Source organism: Stenella coeruleoalba, assembly GCF_951394435.1.
Source record: "Stenella coeruleoalba genome assembly, chromosome: 7".
NCBI classification, from domain to species: Eukaryota; Metazoa; Chordata; class Mammalia; order Artiodactyla; family Delphinidae; genus Stenella; species Stenella coeruleoalba.
Window position 1 is genome coordinate 110,985,687 of NC_137153.1, and position 27,641 is coordinate 111,013,327.

Consider the following 27,641-nt stretch of genomic DNA (forward strand, 5'->3'; position numbering starts at 1 on the left):
TTTATTTATGTATTTATTTATTTTGGGCTGCACTGGGTCTTCGTTGCTGTGCGTGGGCTTTCTCTAGTTGCGGCGGGCAGGGGCTACTCTTCGTCGTGGTGTGCGGGCTTCTCATTGCAGTGGCGTCTCTTGCTGCCGAGCAGAGGCTCCGGGTGCGCGGGCTTCAGCAGTTGTGGCGTGCAGCCTCAATAGTTGTGGTGCACAGGCTTAGTTGCTCCGTGGCATGTGGGATCGTCCCGGACCAGAGCTCGAACCCATGTCCCCTGCGTTGGCAGGCGGATTCTTAACTACTGCACCACCAGGGAAGTCCCCGGGTATTCTGCTTTGATTCCAAAAATGAGGGAAGCTGATGAGTACCTGACAAGGTGGCTACAACTGACAACTGATATTCTGCCTCTTTCCTCTAGGCAGGGGATACAGATAAGACCAGAAGAGCTCTGGCATTAGATCTCAAAATACAAGTGTCCCTCTTCCTTACAAATTTGTGTAACGTCCTCCTCCGTGCTAACTTCACTTGTAAAAAGACAAAACAAAACACAAGAGCCCCAGGACTTCAGGTGTTATCTGTGATTGCTGCAGCACCCTGCTGAGGTGGAAGAGTCCTGCAGGTGACAGGCTGTGCTTGAGGGTGGGGCGCAGAGGCCAGGTCACTCCCCACATTGTTCTGTAGCAGGGGGACACTTGCCTTCTGAGCTCAATTCCTCTTGCTGTAATGGGCCCAGATACAGTGAGAACCTGAGTTTTTAATGTTTGCTTGCCAATTTGAGGGGTTTTGTAACTTGGTGCTTTCTTTCTTTATTATTAGAATACTTGTCAGATTTTACTGAGATGAGTAATTTACTGAAAGATACTTTACTAACATGTTTACAACTCTGGACAGAAACATGGGGGAGTCCATGGCCATGTCTGCACAAACCAGCATTTTACCTGGAGCAAGATGATACCTGGCCTCCATTATAAGTAGTGTTTAACCAGCAGTACCTATTTTTTAAACAAAATTTATTTTCTGATGCTAAAACTAATAATAATGTTCATTGCAGAAAATTTGGAAAATAAGAGTAAAGGAGGAAAAAAAACCCTTATAATCTTATTACCCACAGACAACATCATCATTAACACTTTGGCGTGTATTCTTTCAGTCTTTGTTCTAACATAGAAAATTTCATTCACTCTAAGGCATTTTTTTCACATTTACATCTGAAATTGGGACATATTTTATAACTCATGGCTTTTTGTGGTTTAATTGGCAGAATATTTTCTTAGAGGAAAACGAAATGATGTTTTCTTACAGTCATTGCCATCTTATTTTCATGAAATGTGGTATATCCTTGTAGCTATACTTTAAAGACATTTTTGTGTCCTAGTTTACCCAGCATTTAAACATTTTTACCATGTTACAAGAAATTCCTCAAAAACTTTTCTGAGGCTGTGTACTTCTTTGTATAAATATAGCACATCCTATTTAATTTTTCCCAGTAGCTGGATAGTTTATCTCCCCACCCCTTTTTTGTGTCTCTAATTCTGCAGTGAAATTCCTTGTATGTAAATCTGTATCTAGTCACTGCTTTTTCATTTTTTTTTTTTGTTTGTTGTTTGTTTGGTTTCTTTGGTTTTTTTTGCAGTACGTGGGCCTCTCACTGTTGTGGCCTCTCCCGTTGTGGAGCACAGGCTCCGGACACGCAGGCTCACCAGCCATGGCTCACGGGCCCAGCCGCTCTGCGGCATGTGGGATCTTCCCGGACCGGGGCATGAACCTGCGTCCCCTGCATCAGCAGGCGGACTCTCAACCACTGCACCACCAGGGAAGCCCGCTTTTTCATTTTTTTAGCCAAGGTTCCTAGAAGTGAGATGACTGGATCAAGACATAAGAATATTTGTGTTGCTTTTGGTGTATAACACCAGGTGACTTTTCCAGTAGGTCATCTGCCAGTTTACAGAGAGAACACAGTTTTTCAGAAGCTGTAGTGCTCGGCAGAGAAGCCATCTCTTGGCTCCCCAGAAAGGAGATGCTCACACCTTCATGTCTTCTTTGTCTCTTCACATCTGACATTCAATTTCAGCAAAATGTGGATGACTGTGAGCGCTGCCGGGAATTTTTCAACAAAGAAGGGCGCATAAAGGGCATCAGCTCAGCTAAGGAAGTTTTGGATGAGGACACAGATGAGGAGAAGGAAACACTCAAGAACCAGCTGAGAGAGATGGAACTGGAACTGGCACAAACCAAGCTGCAGCTGGTGGAAGCTGAGTGTAAGATCCAGGTAACAGCTGCCTCTGTGCCCCCGGCCAGCCCTCTGCCCCTGGGGCGGCGGGACCCAGACCTGCACGGGGGCAGGATTTCCCTGGTGTGGGCTAGAAACCCCAGAAATGATCTTCATGGTTTGGGGTTTTTTTCCCTTTTAAACTTCTACCATAATCCTCATGGGAAGAAGCCCATTACTTGCTATTTACTAGTGGATGTTTAATTAGCATTTAGCCTGTCCTAACGATTGGACTTTCTCATAATGAGAATTATCCATCAAACTTGGAATCTTTCTGGTGGAGCAGAGAATGCATGATTTGAAATCACAGCTGCACCACCAAACTCTTTGACCTTGGGTTAGTGGTAACCTCCTTTCACTTTAGGTTCCTCCTCTGCCAGTGGAGGTGATGAGGGGTCACTCTGATAGTCTGCTTTGAGGACTAAAAAAGATAATGCACGGGAAGGGCTCAGCACGATATCTGAGGGCTTCACAAATACAGGCTTTTGTGCCCCCGCTCCCGTCACTTACCCAGCTTTGTGACTTTGGACATATTACCTAATTTATCTGGGCCTCCTTTCCTTATGGAGAAACTGGGGCTTGTTTTGTTCATCGTTACACTGCATGGCTAGTTCCATCAGGCCTGATGCTGAGCACAAGGTAGGCACCAGGCACAGTTTGCAGAAGGAACCAAGTTCAGGACTAAAGCTTAAGCCCTGGTCTTCGTATCACACACGGTACCTGGGCGTCTACTTCGCCCAGGCCCGGTTCTCACTGTTGGGGCTGCACAGCTAGCACGTGGCCTCCGTGACCGTCCAAGGTGGCGAGGAGAGGCCTCACCAAGGACAGTATCTGGGCTGTAGTCCGAGAGTGAGCAGAGGTTGCTGCTGGAGAAAAGACAGAACAGTGAGCCTTCCTGGTGGAGGGCATGGTGTGTCCAGCAGCACAGAGGGAGGAGAGGGCCTGCCTGGAAGGGCCTTTAGGAAGTAGGGGTGGAAGTGGGTGCCAAGCTGGAAGAGTCTCTGCCCAGATTGTGAAGCATCTCGGACGTCTTGCTAGGGAGTCTAGGCTTGAAAGGCTCTTGCCGGAAATTAATGTTGCATTCTTAGGTAGAACATTCGGTCTGTCTCCTGGTATGCAGTGGGTGGACGGAGAGGGAGACGTTCAGGTAGGAGGCCGTTTTAATAAGTAGACGAGGCAAGAAATGAGGAGGTCTTAACTAGGAAATCTCCCAGAGCTTTAGGCACTCCAGATCTTTCTATGCCACTTTGAGAACTGGGGGAATTTCCAGAGCCCTCTCGAGAGGAAATAGACTGAATTCTTGGCTCGGCTCTGGGGAGGCAGTGTCATTAGCACTGGAGACCAGCATCCTCACGTACGTCGTTCTTCTTCCAGGACTTGGAGCACCATTTAGGCCTTGCCCTCAACGAGGTACAGGCGGCCAAGAAGACGTGGTTTAACCGAACACTGAGCTCCATAAAGACGGCAACCGGGGTTCAAGGGAAAGAGACTTGCTGAGAGCAGCTGCTGCCTCCAGACACCTTCAGAAAACATGACACCTTTTGTTGCCTTCTTTGGCCAGATGTGTGATTCTGTGACATGTCCCAGGACCAGAATGTACCTAAGTCAGATCCATAGAAGCATGTGGGTAGGTTGTTGGACCAGAGCTCATGAAGCAGGCAGCCTGTGCGGTAAGGCCCTCCTCACTCCTGATACTAACAGGCCTGCCGGCTGGCCTGCCACCCTGGACGTTCCAGAAAGCCACTCCTCCGTGTGACCTCCGGGCCTCTTCCCGGTTAGGTCAGCTCCTCACACAGCCCAGCGGCTGAGTGACATTATCAGAGTCTGGGGATCCTTCAGGCCTTTGGTTTTTTTCTAAACCTTTAATCTTTTTTTTTAAAATACACATATTATTATATATTGGGGGAGGTGGGGCAGGGGATCGGTAGCTCAAATAATTATCTGCTCCAGTGCCAGCAGAGGGTCCTCCAGGTAGACATGGAGAAGCACTTTGTTTTGAATAGGAGGGTTTCATGGTTGTAGGTGAAGCCACCTAGTTTTGTTAAACTAACTCTACGATGCACAGGTTTTTGGTTTGGCGTTATTCACATGTTTCTGATCAATTCTATGCAACTCTCATAGTTCCTGTTGTTTTTAGTGTTAGCTGCCAAATGACGCCCCAGCGCTGGGGTGGGCGACTTGACCGACTGTTGAGACTGGGTTAATCATAACGTGGACAGACCTTATTTTGCTTAATGTGTCGTGTGTGTGTGTATATATAAGTATCTTTTCCCAATGCACCCAACTGACAGTGTTTAAATCCCAGACTAGGACTGATCTGCACAACTTAATTACGTGGTTATTTTGGGCACTTAATTTCACTCAAGGTTTGTCGGGCTCTGCTCTCCACCCTGCTGTCGCGAGAGCTGTGAAGAGCTCCCTCACTTCAAGGTTCTAGTGTTTTTGCACAACAGCTTGTACAAGTGAGAAAGACTCTGAGGTGTGTGTGTGTATGTGTGTGTGTGTGTAAATGTGAGGATGTGCAGGACACACATGCCAAGAGGCCCCCGTCCGGCTGGCCTGTGTCCCTGCCTGCCGGGGCCCTCCCCGGAGTGAGGCTGGGTGCAAACCTCGCTGTTCAGATGGGCTGCAAGTTCTCGCTTCAGAACTATGGAATAGAGGTTTTAGCACCTTTTTTATAAACAAAATAACTTTAGACTTTTAATTTATATAGTGATATGCTGACAGGCTGTCTCGCAGATGACTTTGTCGTCTTCTCTGCGTGCAGTGTGGAGGTCGCTGGTTACAAGAGGCACTGGTTTGTACATAAAGACACCTGGGTTGTTTTGTATCTCTTTTCCTGTTGGCTGTATTAACGCTTGCTGAGGTCATCTGTGATCAGGGAGGTAACAAGCGGCAACCCCTGACCCCCAAACCATCCCCTCCACCGCTTTCTGTGTCTTTCTTGTTCAGTTACCAAAACAGCTGTAAGCCCATCTAAAACTAGGTGCGTGGACATTGTGCTAGGGTAGTTTCAGTGTGTCAACTTTATGAATTGAAATATAAACCAGTAAAATTGTATTACTATTTCTTTTGTTGGCTTTATTTTAACGGCATATTCATTAAATATTTTGGTACAAACAGCATTGCTTTGTAACAACCAGTTTTATCATGGTGTGCTCTTGCCTCCCTCCCACGGGCAGTCAGAGAAGACCACCCTCTGGGCTGGCAAATAGGTGTACTTGAGCACTGGGCAGCGCCTCCCCGTTCATCCATTCAGACACTTCATGAGCAGCTAATGTGCTCCAGGCCCATGGGGTGAGAGAAGACACAGGCTTTGTCCCCTGGGAGGCCTGTGCCTTCATCGTGAGCATTGCCTGTCTTGGAGAAATAAAGTGAGACATGACCTGTGTATTTGAGGGTTAGGGAAGTCTTATAGGAGGTAAGGGTGTGTGTGGTAAGACCTTGAAAGACAAAAGCATCTCACCAGGCAGAGATGGGAGAGGGAATTGCAGGCCCAAAATGTGAATGTGCAGGGGAAATGGCTGAAGAGCAGAAAGGCCGAGTACCCGAGGTCCAGTTATGCTCTGCTGGAACTTTCAGGGGAAGTGGTGGCATGGCCAGCAGGTACCTCTTTCCGAAAGCTCCTTTCTGTTCCCTGCTGGTCATCCCACACCGCGGCACCATAGGGACGAGGCTCCCAGACCCTCGGCCGTCCTTTACCACCTCGCCCCCTTCTCTGCAGCAGGAAGAAGAGCAGTGCTTCCCCAACCCGACGGTCCCCTCCTTGCTTGACCTGCCCTCCAGGACCCCCTACACCCAGCCTTTGGATGGAAGCGGGCTGAGATGCAGGCCATGAAGAAGGGAAGGTGGTGAGTGAGCCCTGCCCCATCTTCTCTCCGCTGAACTGAATCAGGGCAGGTGCCTAGCAAGGGGCCCGGCCATGACAGATGCTCTGCAGAGACCAGGACAGGGACTCCGGAGCACAGTTGGGATCCCTTTGCCGCTCACAGACTAGAAGGCATATTTCTGGGATCCACGTTTCTGGCCAACAAGGGCCAGAGTCCAGATGGGCCAGCCTGCTCCGGGCTTTTCCAGTCCCCAGGGTCCCAGTGTTCCGGAGTGTAGGGACTCTGCAGAAATCCTCATCCCAGCAGCTGTGCCCTGCCAGGAGAAAGGCGCCCATAGCCAGTCAGCCTTGGCACACGGGGCCTAAAGCGACTCCGGGACATCCGGAGAGAACAAGCAAGCTCCGCCTCGGGAGAGGGCGGGACTGGACGAAGGCTCATGGGCTTGGTGACTGGGAATCTGCTGGCGCTCAGGAAGGAAGGAGAGCAGAGGTGGGTGGGGTGCAGCGGAGGGGCCAGACCCAAGTGGGTTGAGAGGCAGGAGGGTGGGAAGCAGAAGCAGGTGAGTGTAGATTTCAAGAAGCCTGCTCAGCCTGTCACGTATTTCTACGTGACAGGCTGAGTAGACCATCTAGCAGGCCCTGTTGAACCTGAGCGGATCTGCACGGCCTGGTGATGATCTCTCAGGAGGAAGGAGGCAGCTCAGAATGAAAGGCAAGAGGCATCTGCCGCCCTGTCTGTTCTGAACCCCAAGTCCCAGGGGCAGGAGTGAACCACGAGAGGAGTGAAGGAAAGAGAACTCCATGGGAGCTAAAACTTAGTCCAGAACACCGCTCTCAGCTCTGAACTGACCCAGCAGTTGTGAAAACCAAGACATCTATGCAGGGGGAGTAGGTAGGTGACAAGAGAGGAGAGTCATTTGGCCTCTCAGAGCCTGTTTCTTCATCTGGCTGATGGGGGTTTAAAAGGCTGTCTGTAGTGCTTCACTTGCTCAGAGAGATGCCTGATTCTGACCTTGGGATGCAGATCTTCTCCTAAGCTTCATTTGGGGGCTGATGAGACAAGTGAGCTCAGAATGGCTGAGGTGCTCACTCCCAGAACAAGAGGACCGAGCACTCCGTTTCCCTGCCCTTCCCCCACTTTTATAGGCGAAGAAATCGGGCCCATAGAGCGGTTCCTGGCCCAGACCACAAGGCTAGGACGTTAATCCCCATCTCTAACTAACTTCCAGTGACCAGCAGGGCAGCTGCTTTAAGATGACCACGTGGGCAGTAGGTGGGTGTAAAACTCTCACAGCACTTCACTACAAGCAGCGTACCTGGGCCAAAAACCCTGAGTTCAAGGCTGGGCCGTGACCTTGGATGCTCACGTCACGTGGATAGGTCACTTCACCCTCCCAAGTTGTGTGTGTGCCGTGGCTTCGGTGCCCATCTGGGTCTCACACGGGTTGCTGAGCTACTGTTAAGCTCCTGACCCTTCCCCTGTGTTCTCCCCCCAGTTGTCGCAACACCCCTGTGAGTTAAGTGACGTTATCCCCAGATTTGAAAGTGAAGGTGAAAGGCCCGTGATGACGAGATCTGGGATGTCAATGCTTTGTACCAGGTACCACCACCTCCACCTTCTCTTCCAGGGCCCCAAAGCAAGGAAAACAGTGCTCCTCCCTCCACACCCCGTTTTCAACTCCTCTTGCTGTTCCCTGTGCCAGTCACGGGCCAGAGGGTGGGAGTGGGGCCCCTGGGAGGAAGCAGCAGCGGGCCGGCCTGGCCAGCTCTTCTTTCCATCAGTGCGCTGTGGTTGTAAAGCCCAGGGGACAGTGTGCAGAGCGAAGGCGGCCCTGAGTTACAACACACCCAGTGCCTTCGTCCACTTACCTGGAGGGCAGCGACAGGCCCGGCCTGGCTCCCTCCAAGACCCCCTGCGTGGGCCGCCTTTGTCCTTCTTCCTGGGGCGGGCAGAGACCTTACTGTAGTCTTGGAATTACTGGGGTCGGTCGACTGCAGGAACCTCACGGGGGGAGCAGTAGGAAGAGCTTTGGCTTTGTTTTCAATTTGCTGCTGCCATTTCGAAGTCCTACTCCCTCGGGCAAGTCCCTTTATCTTTGAGCCTTAGTGTCCCGATGTGTAATATCTGCCAGCTCTGGGGACAGGGGTCAGGGGTCAGGACTAGGAGGAAGGCAGGTGTGTGAGGGGCACCCGGCGAACGCTGAGCTGAGCTGAGCTGAGGCGGCGGCACTCACACCACTCGCTGCACCAGGGGCCCGGGTCAAAGGTTCAGGTTGAGTAAACATGTGGCACCATTAGCAGAGAGAGACGGCAAACAGGAATAGGAATGAGGCCTGGCCCTCTGCATGAAGGGAAGATTCTTCCACATGTGCTGAGCTGGAGAGTCAGGGCCAGGAAAGGGGTTCTGCACTTGACCCTTTCATCAGTCAAAGCCAGAGTCAGTCCGTCCTGCACAGAACAGTGCAGCCCCTTGCTGTTGAAGACAGAAGCTTTTATTTTTATTCATCCAAATGGGGAAAATGCAACATGTCAGGGCATTACAGACAAGCTGCAGCAGCCAGACAAGAGGGTCAGTCTACGGCAGAGTCCAACACAGTCAGTGCGCAGGAGCCGCAGTGTGGGCGCTGCCTGTGGGAGTCGGGGTGCAGAGTCCCTTTGGGTGAAGGCCAGGCGTCTCTGGGTGAGGCACTGGTGACAGTCCACACGTGCAGGCTGCTGCTTCAACCACGCCGCAGGTTGAAAGTTCGGAGTCCTACGTGTAATCACTGCCCCGGAGAGGGAGGACAGTCCAGGGTGGTCGCGTTCTCCAATGTTTTTTTTTTTAACATAATACACAACATGACGTTATTGCCAGGGACTCTGCACTGTAATTATACTATGTACACTTGTGTATCCAGAAAAAACAGTAAATAGATACAGATAGGTATTTTAAATAGACTTCTTAAAAACTACCTTGGCCATCACCAGACCAGAGAGAGAGCAAGCTGTATATAGCCAGGAGTCCGATGTCACGTGTGTAACTGTGCAGGAAACTGGGAAAGGTTTTCTACCCACAACTAAACGCAGCCTTCTCCTTGCCTCCTGAACCCCCATCCTGGGGCCAAGGAAGGGCTACGACTGAGCAGGACCCCTTCCTCCTTTGTGAGGGAAGCCCCTTCTTGAACAGCTCAGGGCTTCAGGTCTAGACTGGCTGCCTCCTGTCTCCTTCCCAGACAGTGAGTTCTGCTCGGAATGGGTGAGAAGCGAGTCTCAGAGGCCGCTCTCCGGGAATCCTACGCGGCAGGGAGACCCGGGTGCCTGCACTGTGGGGCTTAACAGGCAGAGCCGGGCCCCAGGCCAGCCCCTTCCCTGGTCCTCCTGCCTCACTGTCCCTGGAAGTGCCCTGGCCCTGATTAGGGCTCCCTCAGGAGACCTGCCTTTTCCTGAAGGTGTGACTGGGCCCCAGCCAGCCACTTAGACCAGAGGTTCAGCACAACAGGCCAAGATGGTCCCTAGTCAGAGGCCTGAGTTGACAGATACTTTGGGGAAAAGAGGATCCACACTGCTAAGAGCTGAAGTAAATGAAGTCTGCCCAACGCAGGTGGCTCATGACTCATTAGAAGACATCAAGAAGGACAGAAGCAGAGGAGGTGTCCCACCTTGACCAAGCATTCCCTTTGCCGCCTCAAGCCCCTGGGAAAGGAAGTCCGTGTGGAGGCTGGCGACAGCTCGCAAGACACGCAGAGCCACCCCTGATTCCCGGGAGATGCGGAAAGTAAGGCCCCTGGTCAGGAGCCCTGAGGATGCCTGTTGTCTGAGAAGCCACCACAGTAAGTGAACGAGGGGACAAGCGGTACTCAGTGTCCCCTCTGCAAAGTAGGGGTGCAGTGTGAACCCCACCTGACCGCACAGGGCTGGCCTGAGCAGGAGACACTGCCATGGTCAGGGAAAGGGACGCATCAAACACCAGCACTGCCAGCCTGGCAGGTGAGAGAAGAGGTGTTTCAGGAATCTGACTAAACCCCACACCATGCCTCGTGTGGGCCATCACCACAGCCTGGGCGTCAGGGCCGCAGCCGAGGGAGCCACTGGGGGGAAGAGTCGAGGAGGCTCACAGAGCGGCACGGACACGTCAAGGAAAGGAAAGGAGCGCCAGCTTAACCGCAGCTTAAGCCCGTCACGCCGGCGGAAGGGAGTGGGGGAAGAGGCTGGGCACAGAAGGTGCTGCTTCCTTGATTAGGAACTACAAGTGGAGAAGACAGTCCTCTTAGCTATCTAAACTCCTACCCTTATCCATGGTTCATCTTCACGAACAAAAATTTTAAGAAGTCTTCCCAGAACAGCAGAAATATCTAGGTTAGAATCAAAAAAAGAACTTTCAGACCATCATCTGTTTCCCCAAGCAGGAAAGTGAGACAGATGGCATCTAGCTTATGGCCGTGGGCCAGGATGGCGCAGGGGCCAGGCTTGAGCTCCACGAGGGTCTAGGGTGCCCCAGACACAAGCCTCCCTGTGAGGCCAGAGCCGCAGCACAGGCTGAGCTGCCCGACGAAAGACCACAGCTGGCGGCACATCTGGCTGGGCCAGGCTTGCCTCTGTCTTTGCCGTTCCAGGACCCCAGAAACACCTCTGGAAGACCCGGGCTGTGCCCCTTAGAGATGGGAAGTTACGTGCCTGCTGCCATGCTGAGAGCACCGCCCCCGGAGCCTGAGGAGCCCCACGGCAGCAGCCCGCGTGCCCTGGAGCCGTGGCTTCTCCGCGACTCTTCCTTCCACGACCCTCTCCCGACCTCAGCAACGACCAGCCCAGCCGTGCCCTCACTCAGAGCAGGCAGCAGCAGTGCCCTCAGGCAGCCCACCACCCACCTGCCTGAGGCCCTGCCCACGTCTGCCCAACGGCTCAGGGCAGCACCAAAGCCCTCACCTGCTGGCTCAGTCCCCAGGGGATCCACAGCCACACGAAGCTGGTCCACGGTGCGGCGCTGCCAGAGCCGTGCGGGGAGGCCCCCCGGGGTCAGCACCGCCACACGCCCCCGCCGTGGGGCCTCGGGCAAGCGCCTTCCCTCCTCGAGCTGCCCCTGATCCTCACCCACTCTTACGGGCCCGTGTGGGTTTCAAGGAAACGGCATCTGCGCAGCCTCTTCACGGGCTCGTGAAGCCAGCACCCTCCAGGCTTCTGTCCACGTCAAGGGAGCACGCTGGCAGCTCGTGCCCCTGGAACCTCACCTCACGGCGCTCAGTCAACAGAAGCTCCCTTCACCTGCCTAGAAACATCTCTGAGGGGAAATGCTGTGGAGAGTAGAAAGCACTATAGAGGGTCTCTTCCTCGCCCCAACTACACGGAGCACCTTGGGGCCGGCGCCGCGTCCGACCTGCAGTCTCCCCCAGCCCGACCTCAGTCCCGGCCTAGAGCGTCGGGATGCACCTGCGCAGCACCTGCTCCGGCCTGGGCATCTTGCCCCGGTCTACAGGCACCAGCTCCATTCTGAAGTGAGGGGAAGCCCATCCCTAGCATTTTTCACCCTCATACACCAAGGCCCCAATCCAAAATTAGACATGAGACAGAAGAAGCCCGAAGGCAGCGGACCATGTCAAGCTCTGCCGTGTCAAAAACTGTGCCACTCACTGGCCCCCTACAGCCGGCGGCCAGAAAAGCTACTCAACTTGGGGGTCGCTCCTTCCCACTCGGGTACCAACAGTAACCAGACTCTGGGCAAAAGAGACCAGATTAAACTGAAAGATACTACTTGTAACCACAGACGTGGTCTTCCCCAACCAGAGGATCTTTCCAAAGTGCATCTGTGATCACTTCACCTTCCTGAGCACAACCTCCCACTGGCTCCCCAGCGCCCTTTATTCACAGGCTGGGCCCCAGCCGTCCTCCTCTCCGGAGCTGCCTCCCTCCCTCCCTCCGGCTCTCCGGGTTCACCCTCAGCCTTCTCTCCCTGAGCCCCGTTCTGTATTTCGCTCTGCAGCACCCGCTGCCCCGAAAGGGCCCACCTCTCACTCAAAATCTGAGGTCCTTCTGGGCAAGAGCTGCACACCTAACAGATGCGCAGGAAGCCTTCGTGGGAAGGTAGATGGGTCCAGGCAGCAGACGGGAGGAAGCTTCCAGTCATGATTGAGCCAGAGGGTGAGTAACCGCCACAGTCCAAGGCAGGGATTGGCGAAGTGTGGCCTGCAGCCACGCCTGTCTGTCTACCTTCTGCCTCTGGCTGCGTGGGTGCTGCTGGAACGGCAGAGCTCAGCAGCTGTGACAGAGCGAATGGGCCACAAGCCTGGAAGAGTTACTCCCTGGACCTTTCCAGAAAGTTTGTCGACACCAGGCCTAAGGCAGCGTTCCCATCAATTTCCACACGGTGACACGCAAAAAGGTGATTTTTCTGTGGCCCACTGGGCTAAACAAACAAGGCCACTTGTAGTTAGAGACACCTGGTCACCCCAAAGGCCGATGCAATCAGTGTCTCAGTGAACCCTAACCTTTCAGAGCTCTGACCTAAAGGCTCAAAACCACCACCGCCTTTTTAGCCCCCGTCCCCAACAGAGGTATAGAAACACAAGTGCAGAAACCTACCCCGACTCCTCCTCGGGTCTCCCTGCCCACCTGTGCAGAACGAGCCAGCGGTGGCAGGACAGACACAAAACTGAGGCCCAAAGCAAATTCTCTAGTAATCTTACAATTGCGCCTTTTTCCCTTCCCTGTAGCACTCTGTGGAGCAAGTGTGTACCTTCCCCCGGCTAAAGACCCTGCTCCACAAATGCTGAATCCAATGAACTCCAGCCCTTGCCCAGGTAAAGAAGCCAAAACATTACTTTTTTTAAAAGCAGAAGCCTCTGTACCAACGAATATCCAGTACCTGCCACTCCCTTTGACTGGCAAACTCAGCAGAGCAGAAATGCAGGGAAAGGGTAAGATTCTGACTGACCGGCCCATAAACCTCTCTGTCCTTTGCCAAAGGAGACGCTTCCTAGAGAGCACACGAAGGGGGCTCAGAGCCCCCGCACCCACGAGAAAGTCAGGCCCACCGAATCCCCGCTTCCTGGCCAATGGAGATGACCCTTGCTACACTGCAACGCCTCTCCCCGCCACCACCCCCCTTTCCTGTCTTGGTCCCAGGCACCTACTGAACAGTGGCCCCCAGTTCCCTGGCTGCACGTGGGGTTCCTGTGGTTCCCTGGCCCCATAACCACCTGCTGGGCCCAGGCAAGGAGCCTGGACTATGAAGAGATGCCATTCCTGCCTCTGACGCCCTCAGCCAGCCTCCTTCATCCGGGCATCCGCAACAGCTTCTGACTCCTTCCTTCGGTCCTTCCCCATCCAGCTGTCCAAACCGATCCTCCAGAATTCTCTCACCGTTCTGGAAGATGGTAAGCCCTCCAAGGCCTTTCACGAAGTGGCCCCGAACTACACATGCCATCTGCTACTTCACCCTCCTAACCATCCCAGTTCCCAGGTTCCCATTAACAAGCACCTCCACGCTGTCCTGAGAAGCTGTGCCTTTCTGCGCACACCAGACGCCCCTCCTTGAGACCTCCCAGCCAGCTGGATGCCAGGCTCTGCGGAAGCCATGGCCACATCTGCTGGAGCCCCTCTCACTCTCTAAGTCACGCAGCTCTTAAGTCTCTTCACAGGCCTGGCTCTGCTCCTGGACTGAGTGGGAGCCCTTCTCCCAAGCACAGAAGATGGCTCTTGTTCTGCTCAAGGCCCCGAGCAGTCCCCTCCCGCTTCCTGGGCTCCTTCTTGGTCAGGGGTTTCACCTTCTAAGCTGAAAATCCTGACGTTTTCCTCAAGTGCTCCTCCCCCAGCACAGCCTGGTTAGTAGTAGGAGGTGACAGTGAATGTTTCCAATAAATCCATGTGCCCAAGAGGGGAGAAGCGGTCTTGACAGTGTCACCAACCACATCAGCATTCTGTGCAAACTGACACCCCATAGAAGACCTTCCTCTGCAGTATGCAAACAGCTGGCTTCCTGCCTAAGCACTCCTGGTAACATGCGGCCCACTTCTCACCACACCTCATGGGAGGGCACACTTTAGCTCAAACTGCCCAACTGGCTTTACCGTAACTATCTTTCCCCTTCTAGAACCACATACGACAAGTAAATACAACCCTTTAAAACAGCTGATGGAGGGCTTCCCTGGTGGCACAGTGGTTGAGAGTCCGCCTGCCGATGCAGGGGACACGGGTTCGTGCCCCGGTCTGGGAAGATCTCACATGCCGCGGAGCGGCTGGGCCCGTGAGCCATGGCCGCTGAGCCTGCACGTCCGGAGCCTGTGCTCCGCAACGGGAGAGGCCACAGCAGTGAGAGGCCCGCGTACCGCAAAAAAAAAAAACAAAAAAACCCCCAAAAGAACAGCTGATGGAAAGGTCCATGATCTCTCCAGGTCTGTCCTTCAGCAGCCTTAACCTATCCCATCTTGAGGTGCTTTCAGCTTTCCTGAGTTCCTCAGGTGCCACCTTCCAGATGATGTGGAAGGGGGAGTGATCCCCTCCAGGATGATGGCCACCATACCTCCCATAATACAGCCTCCAACCATGCCTGAAGGACGTCAGAGAGCTGAGCATCTTCTGAGACCGTCTACATCGTGGAAGGGCCCAGTGAGACCCTGGCACCAGCGCTCTGGGAAGGCAACTGTGAGGGCGACCCCTTTAGTTGGAGCACACAAGGAAGGCCTAGCCAGAAACATGACAGCTGACAACCAAAACGTGGATGAAGCTCAGCGGAAACAGCACATCCCTTCCCTCCATACAACGCCTGGGGATCTCTCCGATGGCAGTTACTGGTTTGCATTTTATTACAGGGTTCAGTTACAGCACAAAAAGATGGTCTGTGGAAACAGACCCAACTGTGCAGCTGGCAAAGAAAACAACAAACAGGCCACCTGGCCCAAGGCTGGCCAGTCGGTAACCTTGCCCAGGAGCCAGGTTAGCGGGAGAAGGATGAGCCCGAAGTCTGGTTTCTTTTTTCCCACGGGGGGAGGGGAAGAAGAGGGGGGTCAGGGGGAGAGAGGTGGCTTTCTGCGTGTTTTGTCTCAAACCACACAGGACACATCCCAGAAGTCTGGAAGAAAGGTAAGTAGAACGAATGCCTCGTAAAGAGGAGAGGAAACTTGCCAGACAGTTTTAGGAAACAGGATAGCAGCAGCCTAGACTGTCAACACCAACCAGCAGTGGTGAGCACAGCGCCAGCAGGAGGGGTGGGCTCAGCCACGGACTAGCTGTGTAATTTTGGGCAAGTCATCTTGTCTAAGCCTCTATTTCCTCATCTGTAAAAGGAGAAAATTTCTAGATCCCACAGTTGTGGAGGAGCTCAAATCTCATCCCTAAGAAAGGGCTTCTGTTAACTCTAAAAACAGGAGAAATGCCATTTCTCCTGTGTGATTAAAAACTCACTTATCAGGAGCCACAGTGTTTTACCACAAATAAGCTGGTGGTTTGCAGAGGCCTCTTGGCTTCAATTTTCTTGTCTGTGCAGTGGTAACAACCACCCCTGTGCTGCAGCTTCTCTGAGTGGGACCATCAGGGCAGGGAACACAGTCACGGCCCGGAGAGAGCTCTGCTGGCACGCTACACACGCAGGTGCCATTCCCTCCGCAAGCCGCGGCTCAAGAACTCCTACAACCTGGGTTTACAAGAGGTTCCTTCTTCCTGTTCCGCCCCAGGATTCTGGCAGGTGGCTCAGAAAAACGGCAACTGCCAAGGCTGGTGGTGACGTGGGTTAGGGAAGAAGATCTTTCCCTGAAGAGGATTCTGCATCCACCTCCACGGCCACCTAACCCTAAGCAGAGACCCAGCCAGCCCCAGTCTGCCGAGGAGCTGGTGAGGGGACCCCAGCCTTCCGTGAAGCCGAGTCCAGGGGACACTCCTGGCAAGCAGAACAGGCCACTGCAATCTGCCCCTCACCCCCATCTCTGCGCAGCACTTGCCCAGGGCCATCTCTCTGCACTCACACCCCAACCCTGGGCCACCCCTCTTCCTTTGACCCAATGAGCCCAGCCTCACCAGCTCTCCTTCAGAGTTTGGCTCAAATCTTTTAAGACATCCCCATCGCCAATCTCAGGCCAGATAGCGTGTACTCAGAAAGCATTAGCTAAATGAAAACGCACACCTCAATTTCTCATTGATATTCAAACAGAAAAACAAGCTTCAAATGCAAAAGCTTCCTCTGTTTATACAGCCACACCTCAGCCCTCCAGTCTATCTTTCCAGTTTGTTAATCTTTTCCAACGGCTCTAAAAGAAAACAGCCCTATTTTAGGCCAGGATATCTGGTCTAAAATGACCTCAAGCCAAAGCCTAGATTCTAGCACGGGAGCCTGGGATTGGTTTGAGTCGGTGAGCTCCAAAGATCCTGCGACAGTGAGGCCCCTGGCTTGTGTTCAGGCCCTTTTTAGGCTCCATTCGGCCTTGCCTCACTGCCCACACACCACCTTCCTGTCCCCCGATGTGCTTCCTCACCTTCTTTCCAGACTCCTAATCCATAGCTGGTACAGCAGAAAGAGGCTCTGGCACTGGACAGAGCTGGAGTTCATTCTTGACTCTAGCACTTAACTCTGAGCCTCAGTTTTTTCATCTGTAAAATAAGAATAATACCACCTTCAAAAAGGCTGAGAAATAAGAAAAATGTCCAAGTGCCTGGCACGCACAAGGTACCAATTTTAGCATCTTTCTTCCCGCTCTCCTTTCTTCCATCCACTGCTGCCCACAGCCCAAAATGACCTAAACTGAAGGCCACTGTTAGCTACCTGGGACATTCAGCTGACATGTGAATGCAGAGACTGTTCTTCCAAACCACACAAAAGGATCAAGGTAGGAGAAACTGCGACAAAGCAGAGAGAGCCTAGGCTCCTAGGCAGCGCAAAGAGAATGCCCTCACTGCAGCAGGCTAATCCCGTTACCTCCTGGGGGCCGTAAGCAGCAAAAAGATGACTCAGGACCGCATCTCCAGCTAGGATATGCTAATCTGACTCTTAAACTGCCTGGGCAGATGGTGGCAGTCTCCACACTACCCACCAGCAGAGACAGCATAGTTTGCAGAAATAGCAAAGTTCTGCCAAGAAAGACCCTAAGACCCTCCTTAGAAGGACCAGGTAATTAAGGTGTTAACAACTGACTGATCAAGGCAAAACAAACAAAAGAACCCTCGATCGTTACTGAGGCAAGAATTCCACCCAGGTGGCTACAGCTGAGGAATGGGGTCACGTCTGCCAGGACGACATCACTGACACACATATATCCTGGATTGAAGAAGCGCCTCTTGACTATAATGCAACTCTACCTTATTTGCCTTTAAAAGTAACACTCAGTCCTGTCTACACAGTTTTTATAACCTTAGAGCATCACAGAACTCGATCTGTATTCCCCACTCAGCTCACCTCTACCAGCAGAGAGGAATGCGGCCGCACACTTTTCTCCAGAGGTTCCGGAGGTCCACGTAGACACGTGCGAGCCAGAGACAGACAGGAAGATGCTCACCCTTTATTCAGACCAACCATCTCCTCATTTTTCTTTTTGCTGAAAAGCAACTTCCCAACTGTGTCCAGATAGATAAATGGGTATATGGACAGAGAGAGGGATGGATAGACAGGTATGTTTTTTTCTAAGATTAACAGGCAAGAGGGAGGCCTCGAGTGGTGTTAACTACAGATTTTTTTTTTCCCAAGGTGTTGCAGCAAACTAGAAGAGAGAAGCATCCAAGTCAACAGCCTTCTAAGCATGCCACCCGGTCTCCTCTTTCTTTTCTGTGATTTATAGTAACTTGCGTTCTACCTGCCAAATAAATGGTGAGCTCTGAATGTCAGATTCTGGGGCTAGCTGTAATCAAACACACACTCTTTTCTTACTAATGCACTGGCAGGAAACTTAGAATCAGCAGGTTGATAAGCTCAGCCCCTTTGAAGTTCCAAGCACACCTAAATCCCAAAGCAAGTATTACGAACCCCTGGCAACAGACTACCACACAGAAACATGAGCATCTTCGTCCAGCACGGATCTGCAGCAGCCTCCCACACCAGGTCTCATCCAGTGTTTGCTTTGTACCTCCCGACTGACCCGAAGTTGCTGGAGTCCTCTCCCAAAGCCTGGAGTATCCCAAACCTGCCAACACTAAAGAACCCACGCCGCTCCCCCCGCCCCCCAGCAGGCCACGCACCTGCTTCTCCACTACAGGCCGGCACAGCGCAGCCTCCCGCACGAATTTTGTCACCTCAGCCAACCACAGTAAGAACGGTCAGCATTTACTGAGCACTTACTCTGTACCAGGTCCTATTCAAAGCACTCTGTGTATTAACTCAGAATCTAATTCCTAGGCCCCACAGGAATTTGCTGGAGGGAGAGAAATATACTCTGGCCCAGAGTCCCACATGGTTTCTAATCCCTATTTCTAGCTGTGCTATAAAGCTTACATAACCTAATTTGCATTATGCTGCTATTTTAAAAAAATCTCCAAAGATCACTGCTTCAAGCATCAATGGAAGCTGTTAGCTCTTACCTAAAATGATAATGTGGGAAAGGATATCTATTCTTACAACTAAGTCAACTTCAATTCTTGACTTAAAACAGACTTTCTGGAAGATGCTATTGGGAAAGGAAGGAACTTACATAAGAAGTACTAGCTCTGTGCTCTGTAAGTAACTGCTAGAGAGAAACACGTCAATATTGAACTCACCTCAGTGGTAGACAGCTTCCTGGCTCTGCAGGTTCACTTACCACCCATCTCCCTTCCCGGCCTCCTAGTAACACTGAGAAATCTCTGGTCAATGGATGGCATGGCCTCAGATGGTTTCAGAGTAGGAGTCTGAATACAACAGAACCTTTCTTGTTCTGGGTGACTTCAGAGGGACCACCCCCATCCCAGCACCACCAGGGAGGCACTGGCATACGCTGAATGGAAGTTGCAGGAAGACCACTCACAGAGCAGGCTGTCTTCAGCTTTAACTGCTCTCAATGTCCCTGATTTTTAGGGCTCTAGATTGCTAGAAATCTAACTGTTGGGGTTGGGGGAAAGGGGGCAGATCTCCTTAGTTCACTCCTGTAACTCACTACTGAAGATTTACCTCCAGTGCAGTTATTAATGAAACCCAAGAAACAGGGAAATGATAATGAATGATTGATTATAAGAGTAAAATTTCCCTCACTCGTCATCAAAAAATGTGGTCAGTGTTTAAACTAACCACTTTTGTTCTTTGCTACACTACAAAAACTAGTTTTAAAGGACTGGGCTCTTTGTTATTCATTTCATTCACTGCACTTATGTGGATAGAGGTCCATGAACATAAACCAGAGTTGGTTTCAGGCTCTCAAAACTGCCAGGGAAATTTAAAATGAGTGAATTTCCAAATGATGCCCATTTTCAGTGATGTCAGGGGGCCCATATTATTAAATAATTTATAAATAAACTATTAACTAAGTAAATCATCTTCTGACACTGCTAATGCATTATTTGGCTCCCAACCTAGGATATTTACAATAGGCCCAATTCCACCAACAAGGAGACTCTCCGACTTAAAAGGTTTCCACTGGGCGGAGCCTGTTTTGCTAGAGAAGAACCTGTCCCGTAAGGGGCACTTGGCTGTTTGATCAGGACTGGAATGTACTTGGTACTAGTCAACTAGACCTCACTCAGCCTTTTATAGATGCCGAAGCCACATTCAATGTACATACAGATTCTGTATGGGAAAAAAGTTGTTCCAGCAACCTTCAAAGTTAGCAACAAAAAGAAAACTACTACTTAGAGACAAATATAAAACATAAACTTCATTTTAATCAATCTATCTATCTATATATATATATATCAAGTACAACCTTAGCACAGAACATCTAACACATATGAAATGCATTTATGGAATGAATACACGTAAGGAAGAAGCAAATCCTTTTAAAAATACTTGGCCTAACCCTCACTTCTTTTAAATGAACTCCATGACGGTTGAATCAGGTGGGAAATAAATCATCTATCTAATCTGGAAAAGAAAGATGAATTGCCTTACATCTATTTGGTCTCTGCACACCAGGTATTTACCATTCTGAGTCTTGCCATAATTGATTCTGCAAATACTTAGCTTAACTCAGTCAATTTTATATTTTTCCACAGTTACCTTAATAGTTTGGTTTTTTTCATTTGCTATTGCTTTTTTTTTTATGGCTTCTTGCTGCTGTTGTATTAGGGCATACAACACAGATCAGAGATACTCATTTCTCAGAGAAGTCTCTCTCCTTGAGAAATTGGCACTTGGATCCTCAGCTTATGTAACAGCTACATATAAATGGGTCCTACCGGCACCGTTACCAATCTTGCTGCTTATGAAATTCCAGCACTTTTTGCCCTGACGTAAAAATCTTCTTAGGTGAACACTTCCCACCACCAAATTCTTTTATTTAAACAGGTAAGTGTGTGTAATTCGCATATACGTTATAAGTTTCTATACACATACACACACTTAACTCAAAAGTGAAATGTCTCTCAAAGAGAAATTATAAGGGTATTAAAAACAAAATGCTGAAAATAACTATTTCACATTTAGATCATTAAAAATGTTAATGTGATGAGATAAGACCTAAGAGATCAAATACATCATATATGATTGTCATATATGCATGTTGTGTTCATCGATTTTTAATTTTCTCTTTAATCAGAAAATAAAAGCGCTTACCTTTGTATACTGAGACCACAGCTTACAGTCACTATATCTCAGCCTATTTTATACAAGTGATATGGCTACGAAGGTCCAAGGAGAACGAGAATAAAGTGAGATAAACGTGCTGAAAACTGCTTAAAAGTATTAACCTGAAATACACAGAGGATCCAACACCAGTTTTAAAAATACATTAACGAGGTATTCCCAGCTCTTCAATTAATAATGGTGAATGACTGATTCATGATTGTCAAACATTCACCCAAATTTTAAAAAAGAAGAAAAGGCTAATACCAGCAAAATCTATCAGTGGTTTGTTCCCCAGGTTAACAATTTGAGAGAGACTACAAACGACTCCAGGAGCCCTGGCTTCCCCGCACCATGCACTGCATCTAGTCAGCATGAGGTATGTTGGGAATCTATTGGACCAATTACCTTGCACAAGAGATGGGGTGCTCCCACAGCCTCAAGAAACATGGCTGCAGGCCACCTCCCTGGCTGGGTGCCAGCCCCCATGCAAAGAATATGGCTTCAAGGAGGACCCCTATCTCTGAGGAATTATAATAGCGCTAACTGACGCAGTCAGGAATGCAACTATTCAGTTTATGTGCTAAAAAAGTTTAAAAACTGTCAGAAGATAGCACAGCTCATACACTAATTCTAAATTCTACATTGGTTTGTAGACTCCCCGACGAGAGACTAGGCTAGGAGGGGCTAAGTATATCCAGATATTGCTAGGTTTCCAAAGGAAAAGTTTTCAAACAGACACCGTGGCTCTGAATAAAGTATTGCTCTTCTTTAAAATGCTCATTCACTGCTTTCCAAAAGGAGGTGTCAGAGTGCTGTGTCTGAAAGCTGGAAAGCCTCAGGGGGTCACATTGCTCTTAAGACTAAGACATAGAAATTGCCATTTCAAGCCAGACAACCTGATGGTTCTAGAAGTCAGAGAAGAAATCTTGAGGGCCCAAGTGAATAATAAATGGTGCGACGCTCAGAGGCTGGCAATAGGGGCTGTCAATGAAAAAACCACCTACAGTGGAGAAAAGAGCAGAGAAGCAAAACTTTATGTTAATTTCACAGAATTTGGTGAAGCCAAAAGCTTCATTTATATTTCTCTGCTCTTTCAGCTGTAAGTGGAATTTTCATTACAAAATGAAGGGGTGGGAAGGGTAAAGGGGGTGGGGGTAGGGGGAGGACACTTAATTCATTACAAGATTTAAACAGTTGAACTTGCATGGTTACCACTTCTAACAAAGGACTGACAGCTCAATTATTTTAAGTAAAGCAGAGAAATGTAAAAGTTTGCAGCAACTGGGCAGGTTTACAACATGGTTAGTAACTTCCAACAAACAACAACAAAAAAAAAAAAAAAAAAAAGACTTGGTAGAAACCATTTGAAATGACTGCCATCATGTTGGAAAACAGCACAGCTCCATTTTCACCATTATAGAAGGGTTGAGTTATGAAGCTGAGTCAGCTACTTCAAAAGAATTTTCTAAAGAGAAATCTCCAAAGAGATTCCAACTTGGAATGCAAATTTGACAATCAATTTCAAATAACAATACAGCTGCAGCTGCCAATTAATAGTATTCCAAAAACAAAGAGGACTGTTTGTAAATATTTAATTAATAAAAAATGGACACTACCAGCCATGCTTTTTCTTCTCAGTGATGGCTCTGTTTCATCCATAGGTCAGCAAAACGAATCAATGAAACATGAAAACTCCCAGCTGAGATGGGCCCTCTTGTGTACGTCTAGCCACTAATGCACAGGATGAGAATGGTAAGTTCACAGCTACTTCCAGCAAGTGATGAGGTTTTATTAAAGTATCACCCACCACTAATAAAGACAAAAGGTCAAGGAGCAGCAGTAACAAGCATGGTGTAAAAATTTTATTTCTGATAAGTAACACTAACATTTGTTTTAAACGATCTGTTTCATTCTCATTTAGCGGTCCCAAAGAAATCTGGTACATAAATTTGCCGTATTTTGTGAAGCCCATTCTCAGCGACGGGTACTGTTCAGCTCCAAAAACCAGAAATGAAGAAAGACGAGGAAAGCTAATTCATACTAAAAACAGACATTTTTAAGACACAGAACTTGTAAATATCAACATGGGACCACACTGTTGCCTTCATGGGGGCGAGTACCTTAATAAAACCATTACCTTCTAGTAACATCATAGGCTTCCAAACAAGGTGAGAATGCAAGTGGAAGACTTAGGTCTGCACCCTTTACAGAACAACACAATGTTACCAACTGATCATTTTTCACCAGCTTAATCAGGTGTCTTAAAAAATAAATGCTGACCCATGGCTGAAACCTGTCACTTTTCACAGCAGCACTCAACAAGAACTGGGACAATCGAAGAGCAAGTTTTTATGGGGACCCTGTTGCTGCTTTAGATTCTGATGTAATTGAAGAGGATAAGAGACCCTTCAAAGAATCCCAGAAAAATCGCTAATCTTCTCTCTGCATGAAAAAAGCCAGGGAGTGAACACAGTATCTTACAGAGTGAAGAAGGCCACAAGAACAAGAGAGGGTGATTGATCAATTAATTTATTATTTTTTAAAACTTGGAAATTCGGAAACTAAAATAATCACATTCCTCCTTCCCCATCTCTGGGTAGTGCCATCATTTTAATAAGCAATGCTCAGATAACAGAGTAAACCTTTATCATGGGGATGCCCTCGTACAGCAGGAGTACAAAGGGCTTACAAAGTAAATAGACTGTGGCTCAAACTAACAATCGCCTTTGCTTTGTTTTATCAGTTTGGTTACAAATGAATGGGTTTCTAGGGCTAAGTTATTATTAGTTTTCAATTCTTTATAATTTGATACCAAAACATATCAAAAATAATAAGCTAAAACAATATTCAAACCCATATTTTATTGGCTTTAATTACACACTTCAATATTTACAAAGTTAAAGTTTAAATGAAAAGTCTCTATTGTATTAAAAAAAAATAACTACAGCCCGAATTAACGTGCCCTGGGGCAAATACATATCAATCAGCTAAGCATCAGTGACTGCATCAGGAACCAGGCAGTACTCTGTGTTACAACAAAGCAGTTTATTTGTGATCAGTGTTTGAGACTCTATACATCCTTCACGAATTTAATTTTACATAATCTGATACTCCTCTTAAAACTTAAACTTTGAACTGCTAGACTTATTTCCCTAGAACAGAAGGGCTGGTATAAGTTATTTTCCGGAAATGAGGTACCGTTTCACAGAACTAGTTTCTTTTTGTTTGTTTGTTTTCAAGTTTTAGAGAACTAAATTTGCGTTTGTTAAAATCAAAAAGTAGGAAAGATGTTCTTTACAAATAATTTTGATCAAGTATGTGTTCAAAGAAAGCAGGATAAAAAGGCTTTTTCTCTAACATTCTGTATGTACTGTATTGTTCAATAGGAATTAGCTTCTGTCATTTGCTAAAAGAATGAGTAGTGGGGAACAGGATATGTTGGGAATTTCATAACGGGTAACAGAACCATTCTCTTGGGTAAACCTACAGAGAAAAGAAACGGAGAGGACTCCAAATAAGTTTAATAATCCAATAAAAATTTCAGGTTAAAAAAAAAAAAGAATCTTACAGTAATTATCATTAACCTTTTCCAGATTAGTCAGTCAACATGTACCATTATGGAAGAGGCCCACAAACTTTGAAGTTACTCTTAATATTTTCCACTCAAAATTAAGATGGCTACATCATAGGAAGAAGGATATTCAAAAAGGGATTTCATCTGAGTGAACTGTCATGAATTATAAAGCTCAAAAGCAATGCTATTGATTAATATTCTGAAGTGACTCTCAATTTGGCACATCACATATTACAGGAGAAACAGGGACGGTCAAGATTCACAGCACAGCTTTCTGTGCAGGCCTCAGATCCCCAGAAAGACAGTTCCAACTGGAGCCGTGACCAGGTGTTTACCTTGGCTACTGCCAATATTGGCATGGCAAATCTGGAAAGATTAATTACTTGCTTAATTTTGTAATTAATGAGTTCTTGTGGCCTCACAAACTTCTGCATACTCAAGCATGATTTGAAATCTGATCCTTATTTCTATTCTAATATTTAAGCTCTGGAGAAATCACAAAGCAGCAACAGCAGGTACTCGAGGGCACCAGATGATCAGAGGGAAGTTACCCCACATGCAACAGCTTTACAAAGGCCAAAAGACATATTTACCTTACAGCCAAAAGAAAGCATCGTTTTAGTAGGTTGGCATCACAGTAACATTTAAAAACCAAATCTTTTATGTGAAAAATGGGGGCATTACATTTCACCAGCTTTGGAAGTCAGTTATATGGCGCATGGGAGCCTTCTGAAGGGGGGCTCAGAGGCCGTGGGGTGAGAGCATAATGTTAGAGAGGGAAGAACAAGAGAGAAAAACTAAAAAGACAGGAAAAACGTGAATGTGCCTTAGAGCCTAGATATACAAGTGTTTTAAAGAAAAAAATTAAGCTGTAGCAAACCTGTACGAAAGAACATGGGACTTACTATGTCTAAAAGAAAGACACGGACTTCAGGACCTGCCCTAGGAGGCAGACGCTTTGGCTCTCACACAAGACATATTACAATGAGTCTAGTGAGTCAAAATGTATTTGGATAAACTGACCAGACCTAATTCACAGGAAGGATGAGGTGGTCAGGGTATCCAGAAGTTGGCTGAATGGTAAAAGCAAATTGCCAAATCAAAAGGAGCTAGAGAGCCTGAATTCAGAAGGAACTCTAAGTGATAGCATATTCTTGGATGGGGAGGCCCTGGCCAATCCTGAATGTGTCAGTGGAGACATTCAGTTAAGGAAGAAACTCCAGACTCTGCTCTCAGCCTTAGAGGAAACTCACCCCAAACGTCTGAGCCTTCCAGCTTCTCCACATCTTTCCAGGATGTAAATTATCTATCTTAATGGGGAAAGCGGTCAAACTGTTCACTTTCTACTTATTTCTACAGCTAGGAAATCAGATGAAGCTTCAGTTTAGCAGTGTCTTAAAGACCCATAATTTTCATCCAAACAAAAATGGGAAAGCTGATGCATGAAGAGAAAAAGCATAATGGAAGGTCTGAGGCTCGTGTGGAGGACTAACGCCACAAGTAGCAACACAGTCCAGGGCCTTCTCTTCTGTGTGCACACACACCCAGCCTGGGGTCGCACTGCTGCACACACACGTGTGCACCCGCCCACTCTTACACTCACATGCATTCTCTCACATGTGTGCACACACACTTGCGCTCTTTTTTCTCTCAACGACAAACATCCTATAGATGGCCAACTCTATACCACACAGCACCCGAGTTAGGAAAAATGCCTAAGAGAGCATATCACTGACTCCAAACCTACTGCCTCCATTGCCACATAAACCTCATTCAAAAGTTATCCAAAGGGCCACTGAGGTTCATTTCCGCATCTGCCTTTGTTTTTTATTTTTGGAGGGAGAGGAGCTATTCCTATGATTTTCTCACTGTACTACACAGACCTTCTGCAGTAAGCACTTCAGTAACTGCTGCAGATACCCCTTCATCACCCTCTAGGACCTGTTCACTACACCTCTACAGAAAAATTCATGAAAAAGGATGACAGCTATGAATTTGAAGTGAGCACCTCCTATCTCTAACTCAAATCACCTAGAGTTCACAAACCAGAAACTTAAATGTAGCTCTATAACTGGCAGGCAGCCAAGCTGGAAACTGAGTATGGCCCTTCAGTAGCCTTTGAATGGAGTATAAGTTGGCTGTAAGAAGAACTACTTAAAATATTTAATTTCAATATGGTCAGAAACAGGCAATTAGAACAAGCAGTCCTTCAATCAGGCAAAGCAGAGAGAAGAGCAACTCCAACCAAACCAAGAACCACAAGGTTGTGGCATTTTCAACGGGAATTTAAGTTGGGTCACTAGAATAAGTAGGTCTGAGATCCTCCAATTCATTTAAAGAAACCCTAGATACAAACTGCGCTTTGGACTGCTGTGCAGAGTGGCTTAAGAGGAGAAATCAGTAAGACGGTGTACATACCATAGGCAGGGGCAGCTGTGCTGTAACCATATGGTGTTCCATAGCCTGGTGCAAAGAAGGAGAAAGCACATCAGTCCAGGAGAAAGGGCAGAGTCAGCGCCAGCCCGATTCACAAGGACCACCCGGCCCGGCGCCTTGGGCCCCAAGGGCTCCTTCCAGGCGCTGGCTCAACCAGAACCCTTCCCAGAATGGCCCGAGTCCACCGAGATTCCTCCATGCCTATGCAGAGTGGAAGCTTTTTACTACGCCTACCAAGCTCTCCTGACCTACCAGAATATCCTGTTTCTTTCTCACTACACTTACCACATTGTATTATAATTATCAACCCTTTGTCTGTGTTCCCCCCTAGAATGGCAGAGACTCAAGTCTTATACATCTTTGCAACACTTGAACCTAGCAGAATGTCTGGCATATAGTAACCACTCACATATTTAATTTGTTCAACAAAAGAATACTTAGAACCACTCAAGTTACCAATTTCTCACAGTTGGAAAATAGGAATTTCCAAGTCTTTTTTTCAGAAAGCAGTGACAGAGCAGGCTAAAGCCTCAACTGCCACTGAAGAGGGCGCACAGATCAGGCTGTGGGCTCGAGGGCAAGGTCCATGTCTTGTTGAAATCCGAATTCTGGGCCCCAGCACAGGGTCTCTCAGTAAATGTTGTTAAAATTGCCATTAGCATCTGGTGCCTATGAAGAAGGCTCATATTATCAATAAAGTACAAAGAACACAAAAGTTTTTGAACCATTTAGTTCTGGCACTAGTTTCTTATATGTCCTTAGATATGTAACCTCTGAGTTGCCACTTTCATCTATAAAATGGGAAACCCTCCAAGCTACTTTATAGTTTTAAAGGGATTAGAAATACTACGTTAATAGAAATGACAATCTTTAATCTTTCAGTAAAATGACTTTAAAACATAT

General features: G+C 48.3%; 2 protein-coding genes across 5 annotated transcripts in view; one reads left to right on the top strand and one right to left on the bottom strand.

Moving 5' to 3' along the window:
• RABGAP1 (RAB GTPase activating protein 1) overlaps nt 1-5,322 on the top strand; it is a 159,591-nt gene extending 154,269 nt beyond the window's left edge. For both annotated transcript variants that reach the window (XM_079928051.1, XM_079928050.1), the window contains exons 25-26: nt 2,061-2,258; nt 3,633-5,322. In XM_079928051.1, coding sequence (XP_079784177.1) covers nt 2,061-2,258; nt 3,633-3,755 — 321 coding nt within the window. In that variant the 3' untranslated portion in view covers nt 3,756-5,322. The remainder of the gene's footprint in view (nt 1-2,060; nt 2,259-3,632) is intronic.
• Nucleotides 5,323-8,528: 3,206 nt separating this feature from the next.
• STRBP (spermatid perinuclear RNA binding protein) overlaps nt 8,529-27,641 on the bottom strand; it is a 184,096-nt gene continuing 164,983 nt past the window's right edge. The window contains exons 17-18 of one of the 3 annotated variants that reach the window (XM_079928054.1): nt 26,721-26,765; nt 8,529-8,852 (exon numbers count right to left, since the gene is read on the bottom strand). In XM_079928054.1, the coding sequence (XP_079784180.1) occupies nt 8,617-8,852; nt 26,721-26,765 (281 nt within the window). In that variant the 3' untranslated portion in view covers nt 8,529-8,616. Of the gene's footprint in view, nt 8,853-17,876; nt 21,729-22,445; nt 24,212-26,720; nt 26,766-27,641 lie in introns of those variants that run through there. The other 2 variants (XM_079928053.1, XM_079928052.1) reach the window with 2 other exon arrangements.